Source organism: Python bivittatus, unplaced genomic scaffold (assembly GCF_059951505.1).
Source record: "Python bivittatus isolate LINGU-HERP-01145 unplaced genomic scaffold, Pbiv_v1 ctg000480_np1212, whole genome shotgun sequence".
Lineage (NCBI taxonomy): Eukaryota > Metazoa > Chordata > Lepidosauria > Squamata > Pythonidae > Python > Python bivittatus.
The window spans coordinates 25,972,290-25,993,608 of record NW_028277075.1 but is presented as its reverse complement, the minus strand read 5'-3'; the positions used below and the strand labels follow the sequence as shown (position 1 = coordinate 25,993,608).

The 21,319-nt window shown below is 35.9% G+C and overlaps 1 protein-coding gene across 1 annotated transcript in view; it reads left to right on the top strand.

Moving 5' to 3' along the window:
* Window positions 1–2,225: 2,225 nt before the first annotated feature.
* The window catches only part of LOC103065832 (cytosolic phospholipase A2 epsilon-like), a 39,019-nt gene continuing 19,925 nt past the window's right edge, over window positions 2,226–21,319 (top strand). The window contains exons 1-13 of the mRNA XM_088145503.1: window positions 2,226–2,304; window positions 4,137–4,273; window positions 5,005–5,133; window positions 6,243–6,283; window positions 6,614–6,656; window positions 8,123–8,180; window positions 9,986–10,143; window positions 10,299–10,385; window positions 11,818–11,855; window positions 12,346–12,481; window positions 15,668–15,804; window positions 16,391–16,613; window positions 20,523–20,637. Of these exons, the coding sequence (XP_088001629.1) occupies window positions 2,226–2,304; window positions 4,137–4,273; window positions 5,005–5,133; window positions 6,243–6,283; window positions 6,614–6,656; window positions 8,123–8,180; window positions 9,986–10,143; window positions 10,299–10,385; window positions 11,818–11,855; window positions 12,346–12,481; window positions 15,668–15,804; window positions 16,391–16,613; window positions 20,523–20,637 (1,381 nt within the window). The remainder of the gene's footprint in view (window positions 2,305–4,136; window positions 4,274–5,004; window positions 5,134–6,242; window positions 6,284–6,613; window positions 6,657–8,122; window positions 8,181–9,985; window positions 10,144–10,298; window positions 10,386–11,817; window positions 11,856–12,345; window positions 12,482–15,667; window positions 15,805–16,390; window positions 16,614–20,522; window positions 20,638–21,319) is intronic.

Below are 21,319 nucleotides of genomic sequence, written 5' to 3'. Positions count from 1 at the left end.
CTGCTTTTTCAAAACCTGGTCCCAATCCAGCACTGTAGAAGAGGAGACACATACAATATCCAGCCAGATACTATTTTCATTTTTTCCACTAATGTGTTCTAATTACTAAGAAAAGTAATTCTAGAGTCAATATAATCAAGTTGGGAAGGAAAGACATATCGGTCTGTTCATGCTATCAGCAATGGCTTCTTCAAAGTAATTTCATCTCTTGGCATCCTGTCTAAATAGTGATGTAACAAAAGGAAGACGGGGTTTTTTTTTTTGTTCCAGTAGGACAGAAGGTGTGGCTCTGAATCATTTTTGAAAAAACTATTTATGTACCTCTGCTGGTTCAAAGGCTGTAAACCTACGTGAACACTCACCATATTGTCCTCAACTGCTGTCAAGAACATTCAGCCTACACGTTTTTGCCAAGATCGCAACATGGAAGGGTATGGAGATTTACCTTATCTGGTAAGCGTCAGGCTCATTTCCACATGTATTCTCATATGTGGAGTAAAAGCAATGTTGGGTGTCCTTTTCTTATGTTCTATATAACATCAGCATGTTCATAGCCAATTGAAAATATGTATCTTAGCAGTTATGGCTTCCTCATTCCCACTCACCTCTTGTGGAAATTATTACAGAATGTGGGAAGGACCCAAAATGGGATTCATCAAATGGGAGCAGAGTAAAGATATCAAATGGTATTAGTTAGGATGGATCGTGCCTTTGAATATTAGTTTTATTTATTTGTTTATTTATTTAAATTTATTGGCCGCCCAGCACCAGTGGACTCCAGTGGACTCTAGTTACTGGGTTCAGAACAGTATTGTGTATTATTGAGTTGGTTGACCTTAGTAATCTAAATAATATATATGACTGTGGTGGGTCACTATGGAAGTTCAGATGCTGGATTAAGTAGGTTTTTTGCATTATCCCATAGGGCTAGCAATGGCTTCTCCATGCTCTGCTTATAGTTCCTACAATTTGTATCCTTGTGGGAATCAGGAAATTGTTATATAACTAGTTTGTAATTATATTAACTACCTGGTAGCCTATGAATAATCACCCTTTGGATATTGCTCTCTTAACTAAAGTATGTGTTAGGGCTGTGCAAACTGTTCAAAGTCTCAAGAGGGTAGCTCTCTTTAAGAGTTGGTATGGCTACTTCAAGTTTATTTTCGGGTTAGGCATAGCTATGTTTCAGCAATAGTTTGGGTGGATGGGTTTTTTGTGCATACACACATGTACCTACAAGAGTAGAAAAGGTCCTCAAAGGAGCTCTGCAAAGTCTTCAAGAGTTATAGCTATCACAGTGCTTCAAGCAATCATTTGGAAAGTACCTTTCCTTGCTTCACAAAGCATCCCTGCAAGCGGTTTGTGCAGCTCTGATATTCATCTTTCTTGATTGTGAGAATTAATGTCTTGATAAACTTGATTTTGATAATTTTTCCAGAATGCCACTGCCACCTTGATATTCTGCAATGATAGTTTGGTTTTATTGCATAAGTAGTTTGGAGGTACAAAATTTACTTACACACTGTCAACAGCAACACAGAAAATTTACAAATATAATGGGGTCACAAGACAGGTCATTTTAGCCTTTTGTAAACATGATAAGTGCAGGCCTTCCCTGATGACTGTCTTGAATTATTTAAGTTTGATCATTTTTTTTTCCTCTGGGCTCTGTGAAGGGCTAGGCTCTAATTGCGTAGAATGGTGCATGAGGAATGTTGTCTTCAAGCAACATTCTGATCATGTTCCACTCCTTTTCTTTAATTCACTAATGCAAAAAATAGATATATGTGTGTTACCTTGATGTCAATTGCTACAGACTAGAATTAATGAGCAGCAATTACACCAAAGGCATTTCAGTTAAATATGAGGAAAACCCTTCTAATGGTCAGCATTGTTCAACAGCAAAGAAGAGGAGATGAGTTTTCTTTCACTAGAAATACTTCAGCAGATGCTGGATGGCACCTAACAGGGGACTCAAGTAGATAATCCTGCAATGGAGGATAAGACTAAACTGTTCCCAGATGTTTACAAGCCAGTTTGCATCTCCTCTTTATATTACTGCCTAACCCTTTTAACATTTGCTAGAGAAAATATTCAAGTTTGTTCTGAGTTTTTGAGATCTGCTATATGACATTTTCCTGCTCAGCACTTCTCTCTTCCAGCCATTCCAACTTCTAACATGCAATTTATACCTTAATGTTGTTTTTTTACATACATCATTTATTATGCAGGGAGAGGTATCACCTTGTTATTTGCTTAGCGTAAGAGTGATCAGAGCAAGGAATCTCCGGAAAGCAGATATGTGTGAGTAGCCCTCATATTATTTTTTTTCTTCAGAGTAGTGGTAGACTGGTATTTGGGCTATGTTGCTTAAGGAGATTCATTGAGAAATGTTCTGCACCACTTCCTGATCTAAACAAAGGAAAACGAAGGTGTTGAGCCTTAGCCACTCAGCCTATTCTTCCTTTAGGACAAGCTGTTAATATGTAAGCTTCCTGAATTTTAAAATTGTGATTATACAGAGAAGAGTTGAGTTCAGAAAATGCATCCCAGAAGGCATGTTTCTCTATTTCATTTTTTCTCCTAATAGTCTTTTAAATTGCAAGGAATGGCAGTCTAATTTACAGTTTAAAGCACATATAGGACCTGCAGCCTGCAGTTGCTGCTGAAGCTCCAACTAACAAGGTCAGTGATGATACAAGAAGCTATAGTTGAAGGGCCCTACTTCAAATTAAGGCCCCTGGCTTGAAGAAACTTGGACAGGGGATTCCAAACCCAGTTGAATATGTTCTCCAGGCAGTTGTCTTTCCTTTTCAGGCTCTAAACTGAAGTACCAATAGAAGCGAATAAACTGAAGATAATTCCATGGCCAATTGAAAATTCATGGATGATGCCATAGACAATGTTCCTGGTGCCACTGGGAATGTGGAATTCCTGGGCCCCTTCTGTTTGGGGCACTTTGACAGCAGAGGGTCAATTCAACCCCTGCTGTTTCTGAGGTCTACCACTGCCAGAAACTGGCTAACACTCTGCTATCCATTGTATTTGCTACTCCATCCATAAACCCTGACCTGCTCAGCTGACATAGATAGTAAGAAACATATCCATGGCCACCTGTCATATTCTGCCTCTCCCAGAGGACAAGAATGCAGCTTCTGCTGTCCAGATAGTAGTTAATTTTATCGAACTACAAGGCGCCTTTGAAGCACTTCCCTGTGCTTCAGTAATTATTAAACTCTGTACATGAGCAAACAAAAAATATTTCAAGGGAATTGCTACTCTGCTGACAGAAATCAACCTGATGTATATCTACAAAATTCAGTGTTTTGGCCTTGTTTCATTCCAATCAACCTTCATTGGGATGTCTTTAGATTGGAAGTCATTGAATCCTTCACCTTGATTTGGATACAAAGAGGGAGAAGAAACATCCTAACTTCAGGCAAGACTAGAGATTGGTATTATCATGCTAAAAAAAAATAAGCCTTGTGGCATATAGATATGAAATCTGCCTCCCACTTTAACTCAGTGAGAAAAGAAATAATTGTAATTGGAAAATACTGCCCTAGATTAAATATCTGCTATGTACATTTTTCTTCTCTATTAGTGTTGCTTAAAACTGTAGGTTTGGAGGCATTATAAATTAGGGCTGCTACATTTGGGCTGTCAAAATCTGGACAAACCTGAAGTGGCAGCAAAGGAAGTTTTATATATCTATTTTATGCCACTAGTTGCTGTGCAGATTTTTGTAACCCAGACATGCTTGCCCTATCATAAACAAGTATTGGGATTTTTCCTGTGTTTCTTTTTTAAATTTGTAATGAATTACTAAAAATAAGCAAATAAATAAAGACCAGCTTCTTCAATGGGATGCGCCAAATTTTGATTAAAGAAATTCTTCTGCTTTTTATCTCCTTACATTATATATTAGTCTGTTGTGCCCTGTAATGTTAGATTGCAAATATAGGCCAGATCAAGGGAAGGAGGGTTAAGGCATATTATGTACACAGAAAAGTGTACATGGTATATCAATCTTGCCTCTATTATCTATTATAATGTATAGCTTGTCTCTATTATCTTTGTAATGTATAGCTATAAGCCTGCCACATAATTATTTGTACTGTGGTCTTTTACAACAGTAAGCCCTTCTGATTGCTACTTGATGCTATGTCTGCCAACTGCTTCTTCTGCACAGCTGCGAACAAAGACCATTCACAATTCCAAAGACCCAGTCTGGAATGAAACCTTTCATTTCATGGTGCAGCCCAAAGTAAAGGTAAGAAACTCCTTGTTCATTTTATCTCAGTGGCTGTATGGTAATGGCAGAGCAGGAGAGGTGAATGTTTAGGAAAACTATGGCCAGTCAAAAGGTAGTATGTTCTGAGACTCATGTGCCAACCTCTTTCCATTCCTTCATAGATTTGCAAGCAATTTTCATTTATTTTTCAAATGCTGTGTCTTGAGTTTATGAATTCTATATAGTAGGTGAATTGTGTGCATGCACTGACAAAGAGTATGCTCAGTGGCGCAAAGGGGGACAATAATGGAAGCAGCATTATGGTAGGGCAATACAAGCCCCATTCCTTTTCAATATGCAGCATGAGACTGTACTCATGTACAAAAGGGGCAGAGCTTGCAGCATGAGGTCAAATGCTGCCTTCATTTCTCTGATAAAAGCACCAGCCTTCTGTGGCTGCCCATGGTCAATATATTTGTAGCCTCCACTTCCATAACCTGACATTTAGAGCAGCTGTTAGATCAGCCATGCAACAAGTATCTATTTCCACAGTCCTACGGAACTGCTCTCTTATCAGGTCAGCCAGATCCCTATTTTTTAATAACAGCAAAGAATAAAATGCACATTATATCTCATCATACACTCTCTTCTAGGTAAACTAAAGACCCCTCATTCTTTCAACCCCTCCTTGCCCAAAGCTATCCCTATCTAAAGGTGTATTCTACCCTTTATGACATATCTATTTAACATTCTTTCATTTCTTTTACCAGAATGTGTTGAAGCTGAGTGTCCATGATGATGATTTCTATCAAGATGACCAACTTTTCACTGTACACTTTGATATAGCTAGACTCCCACTGAATGAAAAAGTGTTCATGTGTTTTAACTCCAGCCAAGAGGTCTGTGTAACCCTAATTAACATTTTTAACAGAGCAACTTTGCGTATTTACTCAAAAGTAATAAATGATTTTGCATGCATATGCACACACCAAACCGATATAATCCTTTTACACTCTGAATATACAAACCAGAATGCAGCTATCCTTTTATTTTCACACTTTACTAAACATTATAGTGAAGATCTGTAATTTTAAAAACGCACATGAAAAAAATATTTTATGGAAAGATTTATGTTGGGGAAAATGCCTTGCAAAAAATTATGTTAGGGAAAATTAGTATGGATTTTTGAGCATGGGAAAAAATATAATTTATTTGATTTGCAAACATTTGTGTTTAGAATCCAAACTTACGTAGTAACTAGACAGAACAAGCATTTGCTTGCAGAAATCTGTTTCTATCTTATTTTTATTTTGTTTTTACTGTGTTTTATTCTAGAATCCTTTTGCCTTCATTGAAAACCGTTTTATAAGGTGTCTATAAGGAAAACCGGCATATACTTTTAAAAATAAATATAAATATATTTTGAAGTACAGGAGCTCAGTATGATAACCTCTAAAATAAAACTCCTCCAGAAAGAATTGTAGCATTTATTAAGGTTCAGCTGAAAGTTATAGACCAGAGAGCTAGACAAAGATGTATGACCTTGAGTCAATCCTTTCTTGAGACTGACCCATCTTTTATGGAGATAATGAGAGTAGAGTGGGAGTTAGTAGAAAGTTAACTCATGGCCTTGTATACCATCCTCAGGGCAATGGAGGTAGGGTGATATACAAATGTGAACCACGCAAACCTGCCACATAGTGCCTAACCTATCATTTTACATGCTGGTGATATTAAGTCTGAGCTGTCTGCAAGAGATTTGAAACAATTTTTTTCAGGCTATTCTGTTCTTAGCTCCATTTGATATGCCAGTTCACCCATTAAACTCATAACTAGTGTTATGAGTTTATTCCACCAACTATGGTTAAAATCCAGATACTTTCCAGTTGTGGTGGTTCCCCAGTCAGATGCTTTCCAGTTGTAGCAGGACTACAACCCTCAGAATTCCTACAAAACTCCTAGAAAGGTTTTGGTAGGAAACTTTACACTTATTTTCCTCTAATTTCAGGATCATGAGGATCTGGAATTAGAATTTGAGTTACAGAATGGGTGAGTAAAATCAGAATCTAAAGAATCTCTACAGAATCTACAATAGATCCTCTTCTCATCTGTATGAAATCTTGGGGGATATTTTCTTCCACTGATAATAAGACTTAGCAATACTCCACTATTTAGCAGATCTGCTCTACATTTTGCCAAAACCTCATAAGAAAGTGTGTCTTTTAAATATCCTGAGCTGCTCCTGGTTTTCACTGTTGTTCTCAACATTCCTAGGAATTGCTTAGGACTATTTTTAACAGTAACTGTAAAAACCATGCCTTACTGTATCACTTAATGTATAACAAAATAAATAAAATAATTATAATGCATTTTTTTAAGATCAAGAACTTCTGAAACAATCATTACAAATGGAGTTCTTCTTGTAAGTATTTTATCTACTTTCTTTCCTCTGCTATTTTTTCTGAAAAGGGAATGGAATGGAATGAATATGATTTCCTGCTGAGTCATCTGATACCTTCTCTTTTACCCAGTATCTGTCTGAAACTTTCATTTAAGTAATCATGATTTCTTCAACTATCTCATTCTTAAACCTTATGATGTTCACAGCTGAACATCTACCCTACTTGTCAAAGTGAATAATGTCCTAGGATTATGGCACTATTTCAATTTCCTGGAAATATAATTACATCAATTATATATAATTGTATATAATTGTATGTACAGTTATGCACAGGATATACACAGGATATACAGGGACAACCCCCCCCCCCCAGACCTTAAGGGAAGGTGGACTGTTTATACCATTGTGAGAGATTACAGTTACATGAAAGAACCAATGATGAAATTAAGAGAGCTAAGGTTGTCCATGACACTGTCTTCTTCACTAAGAATAATTGAGACATAATTTTCATAACCAAACACGACACCTTTTTTTGTTGAATTGATTGTGGTTTTGCAAAAAAAATGCTTCTGCCATAACTTGTTGTCTCAGCCTTGTAACATTTATTTACCAATTTATTCCATTTTTACCTGACCTTTTTAGTCAAGCTAGAAGTCAGAGTGGCTGAAATTCCAGTGCCATTTGCTCTCCACACCAAAAGAAAACACACACAAACAGAATATTAAAGAAAAAAAAAACTTTTCCAGTTGCAATCCTATTTGTTCTCCCACTATAGAGTTATCAGTATATAGATCACCTCATGAATATTCCATCCCTTTCTCATAATAAATATGTGTAAAAATAAAAACTGCTTATTTTTTACTCTTTCTATGGCTATTTTCTATAGGGAAAACAATATATAAAATAAGAATATTTACAGGTATTAATATATTTACATTTATAAAATATATTATGAATATATATTAACATTAATAATAATAAATAAAATATTTTTATATTTATTAAACTATTCCACTGATCTATGGAATCTATCCCTTGTATAGATGAGTGAAATAAGTAATATTGTAATATTATGAATATTTATTTGGCAGTAAGTGTCATTCCAAGCTTATATAGGATCAGACTGTGGCTCTAGCAAAAATGTGTATTTTCGAGTCCTTTGTTTTTCATTCTTAAATATGGCTAAGGTGGTAATATTCTCTCAGAGAGCGCATTGATAACTCAGTTACAAGAAGAGAATGTGTTTATATAATTTGTCACTTGCCTTTTAAAAGGTTTATAGAAGAGTTATATTTCAGTATTTGGAGATGGCAAGAAAATAGTTGCTCTCAGCCATATCATTTTTATAGGAAATGGGTATTATTGCCCCACCCCAAACAATGCTGGTTGTTGTACTATCCTTTCATTGAGATGGGAAAACAATAGCAGGAATTTTACATTTTAATTTTGAATTTAGCATCCTCTTATATTTCTTTGTATTTCTATAGTCTCGACAAGTTTGCTGTTTGGAAATTGAGGTGGAGAAAAAAAAGACACAAACCTCAAGTGAGTTACTATTTCTGTAATCTTACAGAAGGTGTGGCATCTGTAAGCGTGCAAGGAATGGCTCTCACCCTGATGGTGTTCCAGAAATCTTTAAAAAACTGGCTGTTCTCCCAGACCTTGGAGTAGGTGGCTGCTGAGCTCCTGATGGGTATATATGGAGTTTGCCTTGTACAGACATACATGATGTATTCTGTTATTGTTTATCTACTCCAGTGTGTCTTAAAGTGTGGTCCTAGGACCCCTGGAGGTCCCTCATGATCCTCTCAGAGGTCCTCAAAATCAAAATTCTTTGCCAGCCTAAACAATATTAAAACCCATCAAACAATCATGAGAAGCAGCAGCAGCAGCAAATGCATCAGTTTTAATTATTAATATGGTAAATATTGATAAATAAAAGCCATACAAACAAAAGCTCTCTGGAGTCCTCCATCATTTTTAAAAGTGGGAAGGGGTCCTGAGAGAAAAAAGTTTAAGAAACACATCTACTCTTTTAAAATGTAAGCTGCCCTGAGTTGCTCTGGAGTCAGGTGGCCTGCAAATCTAATAAATAAATACAATTCATCAAGAATGGTCTCTTCAACCTATTTCAGTTCTACTCAAACTCTATGAAAAAGATATTTTTAATAAAGAAATATCATCATTTGAAATGAGTTAGGTACCAAGTAACATGTTATATTGTATTTACTCTACAAGAATATGGAGCTGGATTTTTCCTTCTAAATCACTACTTGTGAATTGGGACTGGTGGTGGTCTTACATCCACCGAGAAGAAAAGACCTGGTTGAGAATAAATGGATGAGCAGGAGTTTCCAAGAGTTGTAGAGTTCTCTGCTAAAACGTGTAGATGCCTTTGAAAATTAGCTTGGGAGGGTGGCTTGCTTGGTGAATCCTAACTTTTTGGGGAAGTCTAAACAGGGCTTCTCTTTTTCCTGTCAGTCATTAGCCAGTTAGCAACTCCCTTTGGCATGTCTCAAGCCGGTTTTCTTCTCTCCTATCTGTGTCCTTCCCTGCCCAGCCCTGCTAACACTTTTATTTCTTCTTTTTTTTTCTTTGCTGTTTCTGCAGGAAGTAGGGAAGGGTGTATGTTATTTCTATGTTTCCATGTGAGAGAATGGTTGGTATATGAAGATGGGGATAAATTGATTTTATAAATGGGATATTTTATTTTATAGGCAACTGAAATTAATCATTGTTCATTCAATTAATTTTGTGGTGGTGTTCTTGCCTTGAACCTTTCAGAGTGTGGTTTCTGACAGGTGTAGATAGATAGATAGATAGATAGATAGATAGATAGATAGATAGATAGATAGATAGATAGATAGATATATGCATATGTACAGTACCTATCCAAGTGTACCTCATTCACACACTTTGGGTGGAGAAGTTAATGTCCAGAATTAGTTTCACCTAAAGGCAGCAATCTTAGATTAACCAGATGGGAAACTTGCACTTCACAGAACCTTCCTTCCTTCCTTCCTTCCTTCCTTCCTTCCTTCCTTCCTTCCTTCCTTCCTTCCTTCCTTCCTTCCTTCCTTCCTTCCTTCCTTCTGTTGGTGAGAGGATCAGCTTAAATTAAAGATAATCTTCCTTTAATGTGGCATAATCATATTTAGAATATGATTGTCTTAAATTAGACATTTTATCACCATCTACTGATCCATTCAGTGGCATCTTCTGATTGGATTACTGCAATGCATTCTAGAGGGAGCTGTCATTGCAGACTGATTTTTGTTTTTTAAAAAGTAGCATTTAAAAAAGACATATGCAATTGCTTTTGTGAACACTCTTTTCCTTTTCTCTTTTAGAAGAAAGACTATCTGTTATTGCAGAAGGATCTCATGAAGGACACAAGGAATTTAGTTTGGATTCTGACTTCTGTATGAAATCTACATTTCACTATATTAAATATAAACATCCAACACTGGATATTAGATTACCAAACAAGGATCTAGATTATATATTTGTGAGTTTATTATCAAATGTCATTTTCTTCTTAAATGCTGTGTTTGTTGTTCTTATTGTATCAGTTTTGAAAACATTTATACTGAAGAGTGGTGCAACTTGCATATTCATGCAACTTCTACTCTTTTTGGTACAGAAATGTATTTATCTTTCCAGGGGCCATGTTCTTATAATAAAGAAGAAAAATCTGTAAAAGTGGAAGTAAATTCAATTCCTCAGAGCCAGAAAATAGTATTAGCTGAGGTAAGAGTAGTATTTTGCTGAATATTGATTTAATCTGCTTCCATTTTTTTTAATTGTCTTCTCTTACAATTTGGGGGGGAGGAAGGTGGGGAGTAATTTATTTCTGCCATAGAACTTGTTCTAACTGCACTATAGTTATGATGGTGTGTACCTGCATGAAAAAGATCTCAAATGTGTACCAAAATAGTCTAGAATCTGAAGTCTGTACCAATTCCTATCAATTATTTATTTTATCTGCTTTTGCAAAATAAAGGTTCCAGAAAGAACAAAGCATGCATGTATTTTTTTCACAGATATTTGATATGTTCAATAAATGGCATGTTCAGAATCATGTATTAATATATTGCTTAAGTAAAGGAACAGAATACAGAACCATAGAATTTAATCAAAATGAATGGACTGTATTTCTATCTGCATAGAAAGGGATAACAGCTGCAATCCTCTGTACTTCTTTGTTTCTTCTGTTGAACCCTACAGACCTCAGAAGTAGCTGTGGAAAGATGAATGTGTGATGCAGTAGTTGGGGGGAGGGAAGAACCACCTCAGTAGCATTTTGAACCTGAATTCCAGGTTCTTTGCAGCCAACAATTTTTTACTGATTTATCTCAGAAAGCAAAATTCAAGTGAGAAACATCACTGCATTATTTAATTACCAAATATGATTAAAAAATAATAAACAGGGATTGTTATCATTAACCTATGCTTCAAAATTAAAATTAAACTTAACATAATTGCATTCTTCTTCAAGATTTTGAAAAAAGCAGTTGTACTGGCAGGTTGTAATATGCAGATGTATGTAAATGCAATTAATACATTCATTAAAAACTATATTGTTGATTGACTTTGTGTGTGTGTGGGTGTGTATGTGTGTGTGCACCTTCAAGTCAGTGTTGACTCCTGGCAACTGCCTGGACAAGTCTCTGTAGTTTTCTTGGTAAGATTTCAGAAGTGGTTTGCCATTACCTTTTTCCTAGGGCTGAGAGAGAGTGACTGGCCCAAGTCACCCAGCCAGCTTTCATGCCTAAGGCAGGACTAGAACTCACAGTCTCCTGGTTTCTAGCCTGGTGCCTTAACCCCTACACCAAACTGGCTCTCAATTGACTAACTACAAATTTTATTTGGTTGACACCCTATAGCCTGCTGGAAAATGTGCTGACTACTTAAAATATCTATTAAATATCCTAACACCTCTCATGGTCTCAGAAATGAGCTCTTAAATCACAAATATAAGTACTCATCATGTGATCAGGTGCTCATCCCACTCAAAGTAATATAGACTATCAAGTATCTGGTTTATGCCTGGGGTTCTGGCCCAGCAAGTGAAATGCATATATCCACTTTTTTACATGTGTGCCAGAAGTTATAGATGATTCCTGGAAATGAAACATATTAATAATGCCAAGAAACATATATTTGTATTCTGGATTTTCAGAGTAAGAAAGTTGCTTTGCATGTGAAGACAGAAGACTGGTAAGACATCCATCCTGTCTTGGATGGTAATGGCTACAATTTTACCTATACTAAATATTTCTGTCCTTCTTTGGGGACATAGTCCTAAAGGAATTAGCAGTGTTTGTATCCATTTAAGGCCGAATATTTTTCATTTCTGTTGAAAATGGAAATAATATGTATATAGGGGTGTGGCATGAATTTTAAAGTCACTTTTAATAGCAAAAGAGATGATGTAAGTAGTGACATTCTGTTTTGTACAGACTATAATCAAAATAAATGTTATGAAAAAACATTGTATAAATATTGTCATTTGCCATTTAAAAACAAATTACTTTATAAACTCTTCCTCTCATGTCATATTTATTAAGTAGTCACTATAGGATTATTGAAAAACATGGTGCCACTCAAGACTTCCTTGATCATTAGTATTTTCAAGTAATGAAGAAGATTCCAAATATGAAGCTGAAACAGGTATGCTTATATTTATTTCTTTGTGTATATATTCCAGTCAGACTGGTCTTGACCTCCGCTTGGGATATGACCTTTGTTCACAAGAGCAAGATTTCTTACAGAAAAGAAAGAACATTGTCGCTGGTGCCTTGAAGAAGGTTCTCAGTCTAGAAAAGGACTTGGAAGACCATGAGGTGTGTATAATTCAGAATTGTCAGATATTCCTGAAGTATTCCAATTTACCACATATAGAAATCATGATGGGGATTAACCTAGTCTCTCGTTGTCTTGTGTATTTCCATTTCTTCAGCTGCTCATGCAGTACAAGAATAACCATCTGTGGGCTAGCACTTACCAAATACCTGAAAGGATGTTAGAAACAATATTCCTTAATTCCAGAATGTGAAACATTCCGGTTGAGCATTAGGAAAAGATGCCAAATAGCAAGACCTATTCAGTGCAAGAACCAGTTACCGAGTGAGGTGGCAGACTCCCTCTCATTGGATGCTTAACTGATGACTACTTCCCTTTGTGGGGAATTCATTAATTTGGATTCCTGCACTAAACAAGGGGTCAAACTTAAGGGCAGAAGTGGTTGCCTCGAATTCTATGATTCTAGAATTGAAGGCAGCCAATTCTAGCTTTTGTCACCATGTTGGATTAATCAAAACCGAGGTTCATCTTAATCAAATCTGTTGTGATTAATTTGATTAAGCAAAGCACAGTGAATCTTACCTGAAGTTTATTTAAATAAATAAACCACATTGTGTTTTATAAAGAAAACATTTTTAACAAACCAAAGTTAAGATTGACAATAATTTAAGGTTTGGGAAGTAACTCTAAAATTTGCTTAACTGAAAAGCTCCCAGATTCCTCCTTCACCTCTTTCAATCTGTCTTAATTCTAATTTCAAGTTTGGCAAGTTTCTAATATCTAATCATTACTATAATAATGTCATACTACTTATCAGACTTTTAAACCAAATAACTAGTTAAGGTTGAAGGGTTCTGTATTTGCAGGTGAGGATTCCTGAGTGTGGGAATCTACCCGTACAAGGATGAATGAAGCAGATTTTTATCACTATAGCAAAAAGGAGATTTATTTACAGAAAATACATTATAGGGATAAACAAAAACTACCATCTAGCCTGCTAATTCTACTAGGAATAGAGTCAAAGGAACATGTGTTTTAGGTGCACCTGAGAAGAAAGGCAGATGGAAGTGACCACAAATTAGCATTCTGTTGCACAAACAGAAGGCAGAGTGATACACAAGGAGGAGACACAGAGTACATCCTTAACTCTTTGTCTACATCTTACTGACCTCTTGAGCTCAGGAAATAATAAAGTGCTGAAAACTCATTACCATTGGAGTTGGACTTCCAATAGACTGCAATGAGATAACAGTTGATAAACTAATTGTTTAAGCAAGCTTCCCAAGAGGCTTACTAACTCAAAGAGGCTTACTAAAAATGATGGGTCCAAAAGCTTAAATCCATAATTACGTAAAGTTTTCATTAACATTTCATACAGACCAGTATCAGTCTATGTGGGAAGCTCCATTTTTAATAACTAGGATTGAATTTAAGGCCATAAATTCAGGGTGTTTTTGTTAGGATATGTTAGTTCTTTGGATATGCTGAATTTGCTTCTGCTTTCTAAAAATGAGAAGCAACTTTTACATATTAAACTATAAATTACTGACATCCTTTGGCATCTCTGAACCTTAATGCATTTGTGATAACCAAATATCTTTATGCTGAATGTATTAATCAGCCAGCTAATTCTACAAACTTTTTAGATGGTTGATAGCCCAAATTTTAAAAGCTTCATTTTGGTTGTATTGTGGTCACAAACATGCCCTGCATAATAGTTTTGACTTGTCCAACTATTATACATTGTCTCCTCTGGTTTTGATATATTAATAATGCAAACATTTCCGATGTGCAACTAAAACTCAGGAGGACACTCATACACACATCATAACATAATATACTGTATGTCATGAGTTAATAGCATGTTTAATCCAACATGGTGACAAAACATTTGTACGTGTTTCACACATCTTCACATCCAGCAGTTAAAACAATAGAATCACGTTTTACTATAGCTGTTGAGAGTCAGCATAAAATGTGGCAGAATATTAATGTGATATATGAATAAATTAAAGAAATAAATATTACTATATTATATTGTTATAGTGAAGTGTATACTATATAATGTAATATAAATTATAATATATATAATTTATAAAGATATAATTATAACATAATAAACTATAATTATATTATAATACAATAGTATATAATACTGTATTAGTATAGCTATGAATATGTCACAAACAACACTGTAAAAGGGACATTGTAGAGGAGAGGCTTTTTGTTATATAAGCAAATATCTTTGACCACAACAAATATGAAAGGGAGCTGCCATGACTTTGGGATCAAGAGAGAGAGGGGTGGGGTGGGGAAACAGTGAGACTGCTTATGCAGCTCGTATTTCAATAATCCAGTAAACGAATGTTCCAGAAATATGTATGATATCTGGATCTAATCAGTTATTAAGCAATTGCTGACTAGTACCATATTTTCCGAAAAGGAAGAGGACTGTGATTTTAAGACAATTGCCTCCATAAAAAAGATTAAAGAGAAAAAAAAAATAATTTGCCTTCATGATTATATTGTTACCAATAGAAGAGAATATGTGTAGCTCACGGTTGAACTGTGGAGTCCTTGGGGTTTTCTGAGCTTGGTTGTTTTCTTGCAAATGTTTCATTACCCGGCTAGATAGCATCTTCGGTGCACTGAAGATGTTACCTAGCCAGGTAATGAAACGTTTGATTATATTGTTTCCCAGTAAATCTAAGGAACCCTCCTATTTTAAGGTCCTTTGAAAAAACTTGTCCTTCCCACTGGTAAATTCAGTACCTGACAGAGTTCTCTCTCTTCTTGGTATGTGCTGAATGATGCAAAGGATATGTAATTCAGTTGCTGCTCTCTGTAATTCATTTTTCTTTCATGCTAGTGGTTTCTCAGTATGTTTCTTCCAGGGTGCAAGTCCCTTTTAACCCCCCAAATGGATTAATGGAAGGTTTATTTGGCCAAATCCCATTGTAGAGCAAAAACACAGTGTGACCCTTCATGAGATCATAGATTTCATAAATGGCAAAATGACGCCCATATGGAGTCCCCGGCAGTGTCTTATTTAATGGACACTATGTCCTCCCACCCCACCTCCAGGCAGCAGCAGGAGCGAGGGACATTTATAAAGAGAAACAAGGGTAGGGACAGAAGAATCCTAACTATACATCCTGAATTTCATCCTCTCCTTCCAAAACTGAGTCTCATTCCTCTTTGAGTTACTTGCTTGTTTGTTCTTTGAGGTCCCAGTATTTGCAATCATGACAACAGGGGGCAGTATGAGATCATTGACTGCATGTTACGGGAGTCTTCGTGGTCTTCAGAAGCTAAATCTCATAGACTGTGCTACATACATGACCGGATTGTCTGGCACAACCTGGTAAGGACATGGGCATTAAGGCATATTTGATGCTACAAAAATATTATTTGCTCAGTCTCTGTGTTGTTTAGTTGCTTGGCTGGATAGGACATTAAATCACTGACCTACTTGAGAAACAAGTCTGAGACTTGCTGCTTTTTTAAATGAACCTGCTCCCATTTTAATTTTATTTGAATTAAGAAGACAGATCCACTTGAACCCTGGGAATGTAAATGTGCCTAAGACATTTGGGCTGAAAAGTGTATCAAGAAAAATCCTTTTTGATATAATTACCTGTCACTATTAGCTTTAAGAATTAAATAGAAATTCCGTATTGATAAATAGCATATGATAAGTAAGGATGTATGATGAAGCAGATAATATTGGACTACAACTCCCATAATTCCTGACTACACTGGCTATGCTGGCTAAATCTAACATGGATTCCACTCTCTTTGTTAATTCTTTGGAATATAATTCTAGTATGTATAATAGAGCTGTTGCTTTAATGGGGCATCTTGAAGGAATCTTCTAGGATATTTGACTAGATTAAATTTCAGATTAATCCAACAGAATTTTGTTTATTTTCTTGTATTGTTTTTCCTAGGACCATGGTAAGGTTGTACAAAGATGCATATTGGTCAAGAAAGAATCTGGATGAGCAAATCAATGAGGCTAAAAGACACATAACTAAAAGCAAACAGAATTGTTTTTCCATGGAGTGTTTGAAATATTACAACAGGCACCTGCGACAGCGGAAACAAGAAGGACAAAAAACATCCTGCATAGACCTGTGGGGTCTCCTTCTTGAATATATGTTGAATGATGGGGTATAGTACTCTTTTTCATTGTATGATTTGAAACCACTGGTTCTTAGGTAAATTCTGGGTGACCTGAGTCCCAGGGAGCCTTGCCCATTATTTTTCTATGGCAAGCAGATCAACATTCAGCTGAATTGTATGGATAATGTCTGCTGCTCCTAGAATCATAGAATATAAGGACTAGGAGATACCTTGGAGATTATCTAGTCCAACCCCTGCCCAGTGCAGAAATCTACTCCTACAGCACCCCTGACAAATGGACATCCAGCCTCTCTTTAAACACCTCCAGGAACAGAAAGTCCACCAGGCAGTCTGCCCCATTGTTGAACAGTTCTTGGCATTAGTAGTTTCCCCAATGCCCAAGTGAAATCTACTTCATTGTAATTTTAACCAATTATTTCCTGTCCTGTCTTTTGGAACAACTCTGAACAATTCTGCTCTATTTGCTACATGTCAGCCCTTCTATACTTGAAAACAGCTATCACATCTTTCCACAATCTTCTCTTCTCCAGACTAACTATATCCAGTGCCTCCAACCATTCCTCTTAAGTTTTTCCTTCCAAGCCCCTTATTATCTTGGGTCCTTTACACTGGACAAGCTCCAGTGTATCAGTATTATTCCAAAAATGTGGTGTCCAGATATTCTAGGTGCAGTCTGACCAATGCAGGAATGATGACTTGTCTTGTTTTTGACGCTATATTTCTGTTGATGCAGTCTAGGATTGCATTTGCATTACCCTGCTAGCTCATGTTCACCTTGCAATCCACCAAGACATACATATCCTTTTTGCATGTACAGGTAGTCCTCATTTTGTGCTGGAGAAATGGTCATTAAGTGGCATAATCGCTAAGCAAACCATGCGACAGAGAGAGAGATGCTGCAAAGAGGTGGTTGCTGCTGTCTCATTCAGATAAAGTTCTCTCATACAGTGTCTTGTGCTGCTGCTGCTGCTGCTGCCGCCCCCGCCGCCTCTTCTTCTTCTTCTTCTTCTTCTTCTTCTTCTTCTTCTTCTTCTTCTTCTTCTTCTTCTTCTTCTTCTTCTTCTTCTTCTTCTTCTTCTTCTTCTTCTTCTTCTTCTCCCCCCCCCCTTGCAGGGCAGGGAGATTGCTTAAATAACTAATATCTTCCTCAGCTGCTTTTCTCTGCTGCAGAGTGCTTCCTAAAATTGCTAACCAACAAGCTCTGTTCTGTGACCTTAATTAGTTGATTAGAACCCTCCTGCCTAAAAACTGCTGCCTGAAACTGACCAGAGCTTAATCAGTTTCACAATGGAGGCTTTTGTTGATGTAAACAGCTGCATTAGTCAGAAAATGAATTTTTTATTACTGTTTATTACTATTGTATTTGTGAATGGGGCAATTGCTTAACCAGGACTACCTATACTGTTGCTCAATGTTGCCTTTCTGATTTTCCTATTCAAATATAGGACTTTGCATTTGTCCCTGTTGAAATTAATCTTTCTGGCTTTTGCCCACTGTTTCGCCTTGTTAATATCTTCTTGAAACTTGATACCATCCTCTATGGCCTTTTCTATACCCCCTGCATTTTTGTGTTGTCTGCAAATTTGATAATCCTGTTCTCTAATCTCTCATCCAAGTAATTTATAAATATGTTGAACAGCATAGAAGTTATAAAGTCAAATATTACCTTTAAATGTTTTGTTTCTTATGAAGGCCAGCTGTGCTTAAAGTGGGCTGCTGAGGGCGGGACAGATGACCTTTCTTAGGTTTTTTACACTTCCTCAAAAGGCAGTTGGTACTGATGACCTTTATGAAAAAGGAAAAGGCACTCAGCAAGAAGAGATGGCAGTTGCCCATTGTCTTTAGTTTCTCCTTTGGCTAGATGTCCCAGAGAAGGATCATGTTGCTCAACAGCACTACTTTCCCAGACTTGCTTCCCATTCTATGCCTTTTTAAAAAAAACTTTTTGTTAAAGAGTTTAACAATGCTAAAGATAATACAAACTAAAATCAGAGAAAGAAAATAGAAAGAAAGAAAAATACAAAGTGCAAAAAAAAGAAAGAAAAGAAAAAAAGAAAGAGAAAAGAAATAAAAATAGAAAAAAGAATATTTAAAGAAGTAACTCCTGATCTTCCTTGCAACAAGTACAGGCAAATTTAATATTTCCCCATCCCCTAAAAGATTACATAAAGGATTTCCAGAATTTTATAGAAATATTTCTTATTGTAACCCTCATCAAACAAGTCAATTCTTTCTCTCTCTCTCTCTCTCTCTCTCTCTCTCTCTTTCTTTCTTTCTTTCTTTCTTTCTTTCTTTCTTTCTTTCTTTCTTTCTTTCTTTCATCAATAATCTTGATCTTTAATTCATTAAGTTGTTGTTGTAGGATTTAATTTCCATTCAAACTTTCCTTCTCCCATCTCAAAGATTTCTTCAAGACTTTGGAAACCCTCTTCTGTAAATCTAGTAATAAATCCTTGTCCAGGTCATTTTTCTTTTCTTTTTTTTAATTACAACTTTTATTAAGATATATAAAAAGTACAGTTAAAATACAAATCAGAAAATATAGAAAAGAAAGAAGATAGAACTAAAAGAAAAAGACAAAAACTAAAATAGTGAGATCGAGTAGAAAGATGAAATGGAAAGTGACTCCCAACTATCTCCAATACAGATATGAGTACAAATTTTTAAAAAGTTAATCTCTTACCACTAATTAATCCAAATTCGCATTATTTCTATCAACACAAACCATCTAATCATTAAATCCCACAATCAAAGCTTCATTTTTTCCCAACCCAAGCACGTAATCTAGGAAGGGTTGCTACGAGGAGACAAATTTAGAAACAGTATTGTCTCTTATTAAAGCTGTTAGCTTCACCATTTGAGCTAAGTCCATTAGTTTGATAATCCATTCTTCCACTGTAGGTATTTGTGAGTTTTTCATTTCTTGGCTTATCATTTGTATTTCCACTCTGTCATCTCTGTTTTATAATCCACAATTTCTTTATTTTCCAATGTTTCTATATCAGCTAGAGTTTGTTTCACCACTTCAACCCATCGGTCTATAAGTTCTTCCAAATTATTCTCTTTCACATCTCTTTTCTTCTCTAGAGTCTTCTTCAAAAATGCATTTGCAGATGCAGAGATTATTGTTGCCAGTTTAGCTGTAAGTTTCTCCCCCAGTTCTTCAAAAATCCTTTGAAATGTCTCAAGTGTCATACCTTTGTCTGTCATTTTATAAATTTCACTGCTCTTCTTTCAGTTCAAAAATTAAGGACAGGTTCCCCCCCCTTTTTTTTCCCTTTTCCTGCCTGGAACTTTAATGCCCTCTAGTGTCCTTTTTCTATCATCACAAAGTCTCAGGTTTCTTTGTTTCTTTATTTTCAAATTCATCTCTTTCCCGATAGATTAAACAATTTATGTTCCCACAAATATAATAATTTGTTTACTTACTTATTTCAAAAGTCTTAGCAAAAGTCCTAATATTCCAAATTCATCTGGTCCCTTAATTCATTTATAACTTTCTTGAATTAAATTCTTTAAGCTAGTAGTTAGTTTTTCCTCTATTTTGGATGAAAATTTACTTGCCAGGTAGTTTTTCAGACTTGTTGCTTGAAGACTTCTTTTTACTTTAAAATAATTATAAATCCAAAAATGAATAGAAAGTGAGGTTGGACAAACCCATTAAGGTCTCTGCCCTGGCTGAGAGCTTGTTGGATTCCCTCATCTCCCAGTGCTCACACCCACAGGGGACTACTGTCCTGTAGTCTCCTCACAAGGAGCAGCTGTCTGGAGCACAAGTGGGTAATCTTTCACCCTCTCCTTATTTGGAGAAGCTCCATTGGACCAAGTTTGCCACCAGTCTGTCAGTCTTAGCCACGTTGTCATTATCTCCATATTCCACAAAAAGTATCTTGTTTTCTATCATTAATTGATTTTACATTTCCTTTTAAAATACAGAAAGACAACCATAAACTTTCTGATCAACAGCAAGCAGTGAATGAGGGGCAGAATCCTTTCCCTATTTACACTGCCATCAATGTAAAGGAGAAGTACAGCACTATGGATTTCAAAGGTAGTGGCAATACCAAGAGATCTTTGGTTGGCTAGATACTAGTCTCTTGATGCTTTTATGAAACAGGTAGAGAAAATAAAATACAGATTAGTAATCTCTGATTTAGAAAGCCACCTAGTGGCCCTTAGATGCAAATATAATATAGTATATCAAATCCAAAGACAGTGTGCCCACAAGCATTTAAATGTTTCATTTTAACATTTTATTGCTCGTTCATTGTTTTCCTGTTTTATTGTTATACTGTGGACCCTTTCATTTTTGTTTATAAGCCACCATGACTCTGAATGGAGTTGACGATACATAAACCCAAAAAATAATAAATGATGGCATACTCATACACTGCCAATGAAATATGGATCTGGGTTTTATAATAATATATAAGATTATTCTAGTAGTCTGAAATCTTCGGCTAGAATCTATTTGTTTAGGCTGCAAATCCTGTGAGAAACTCTAGGCTGAGAAACAGCAACTGATGCAAGATTACTCAGTAAATTGTCACTGATGAGACTGCTTTTGTACTTGGGGCATCCCAGTTTAAGGACCAAATAAGACATGATGTTATCATGTTATTAACCCTTACATTTTTAATTAAATAAATAGCAGCTGCAAAAATAATAAATAGCAAGCTATTTATAGCAGGGTCCATGCTCCCAAATGGACATTAAGAGCACAAAATAATTCA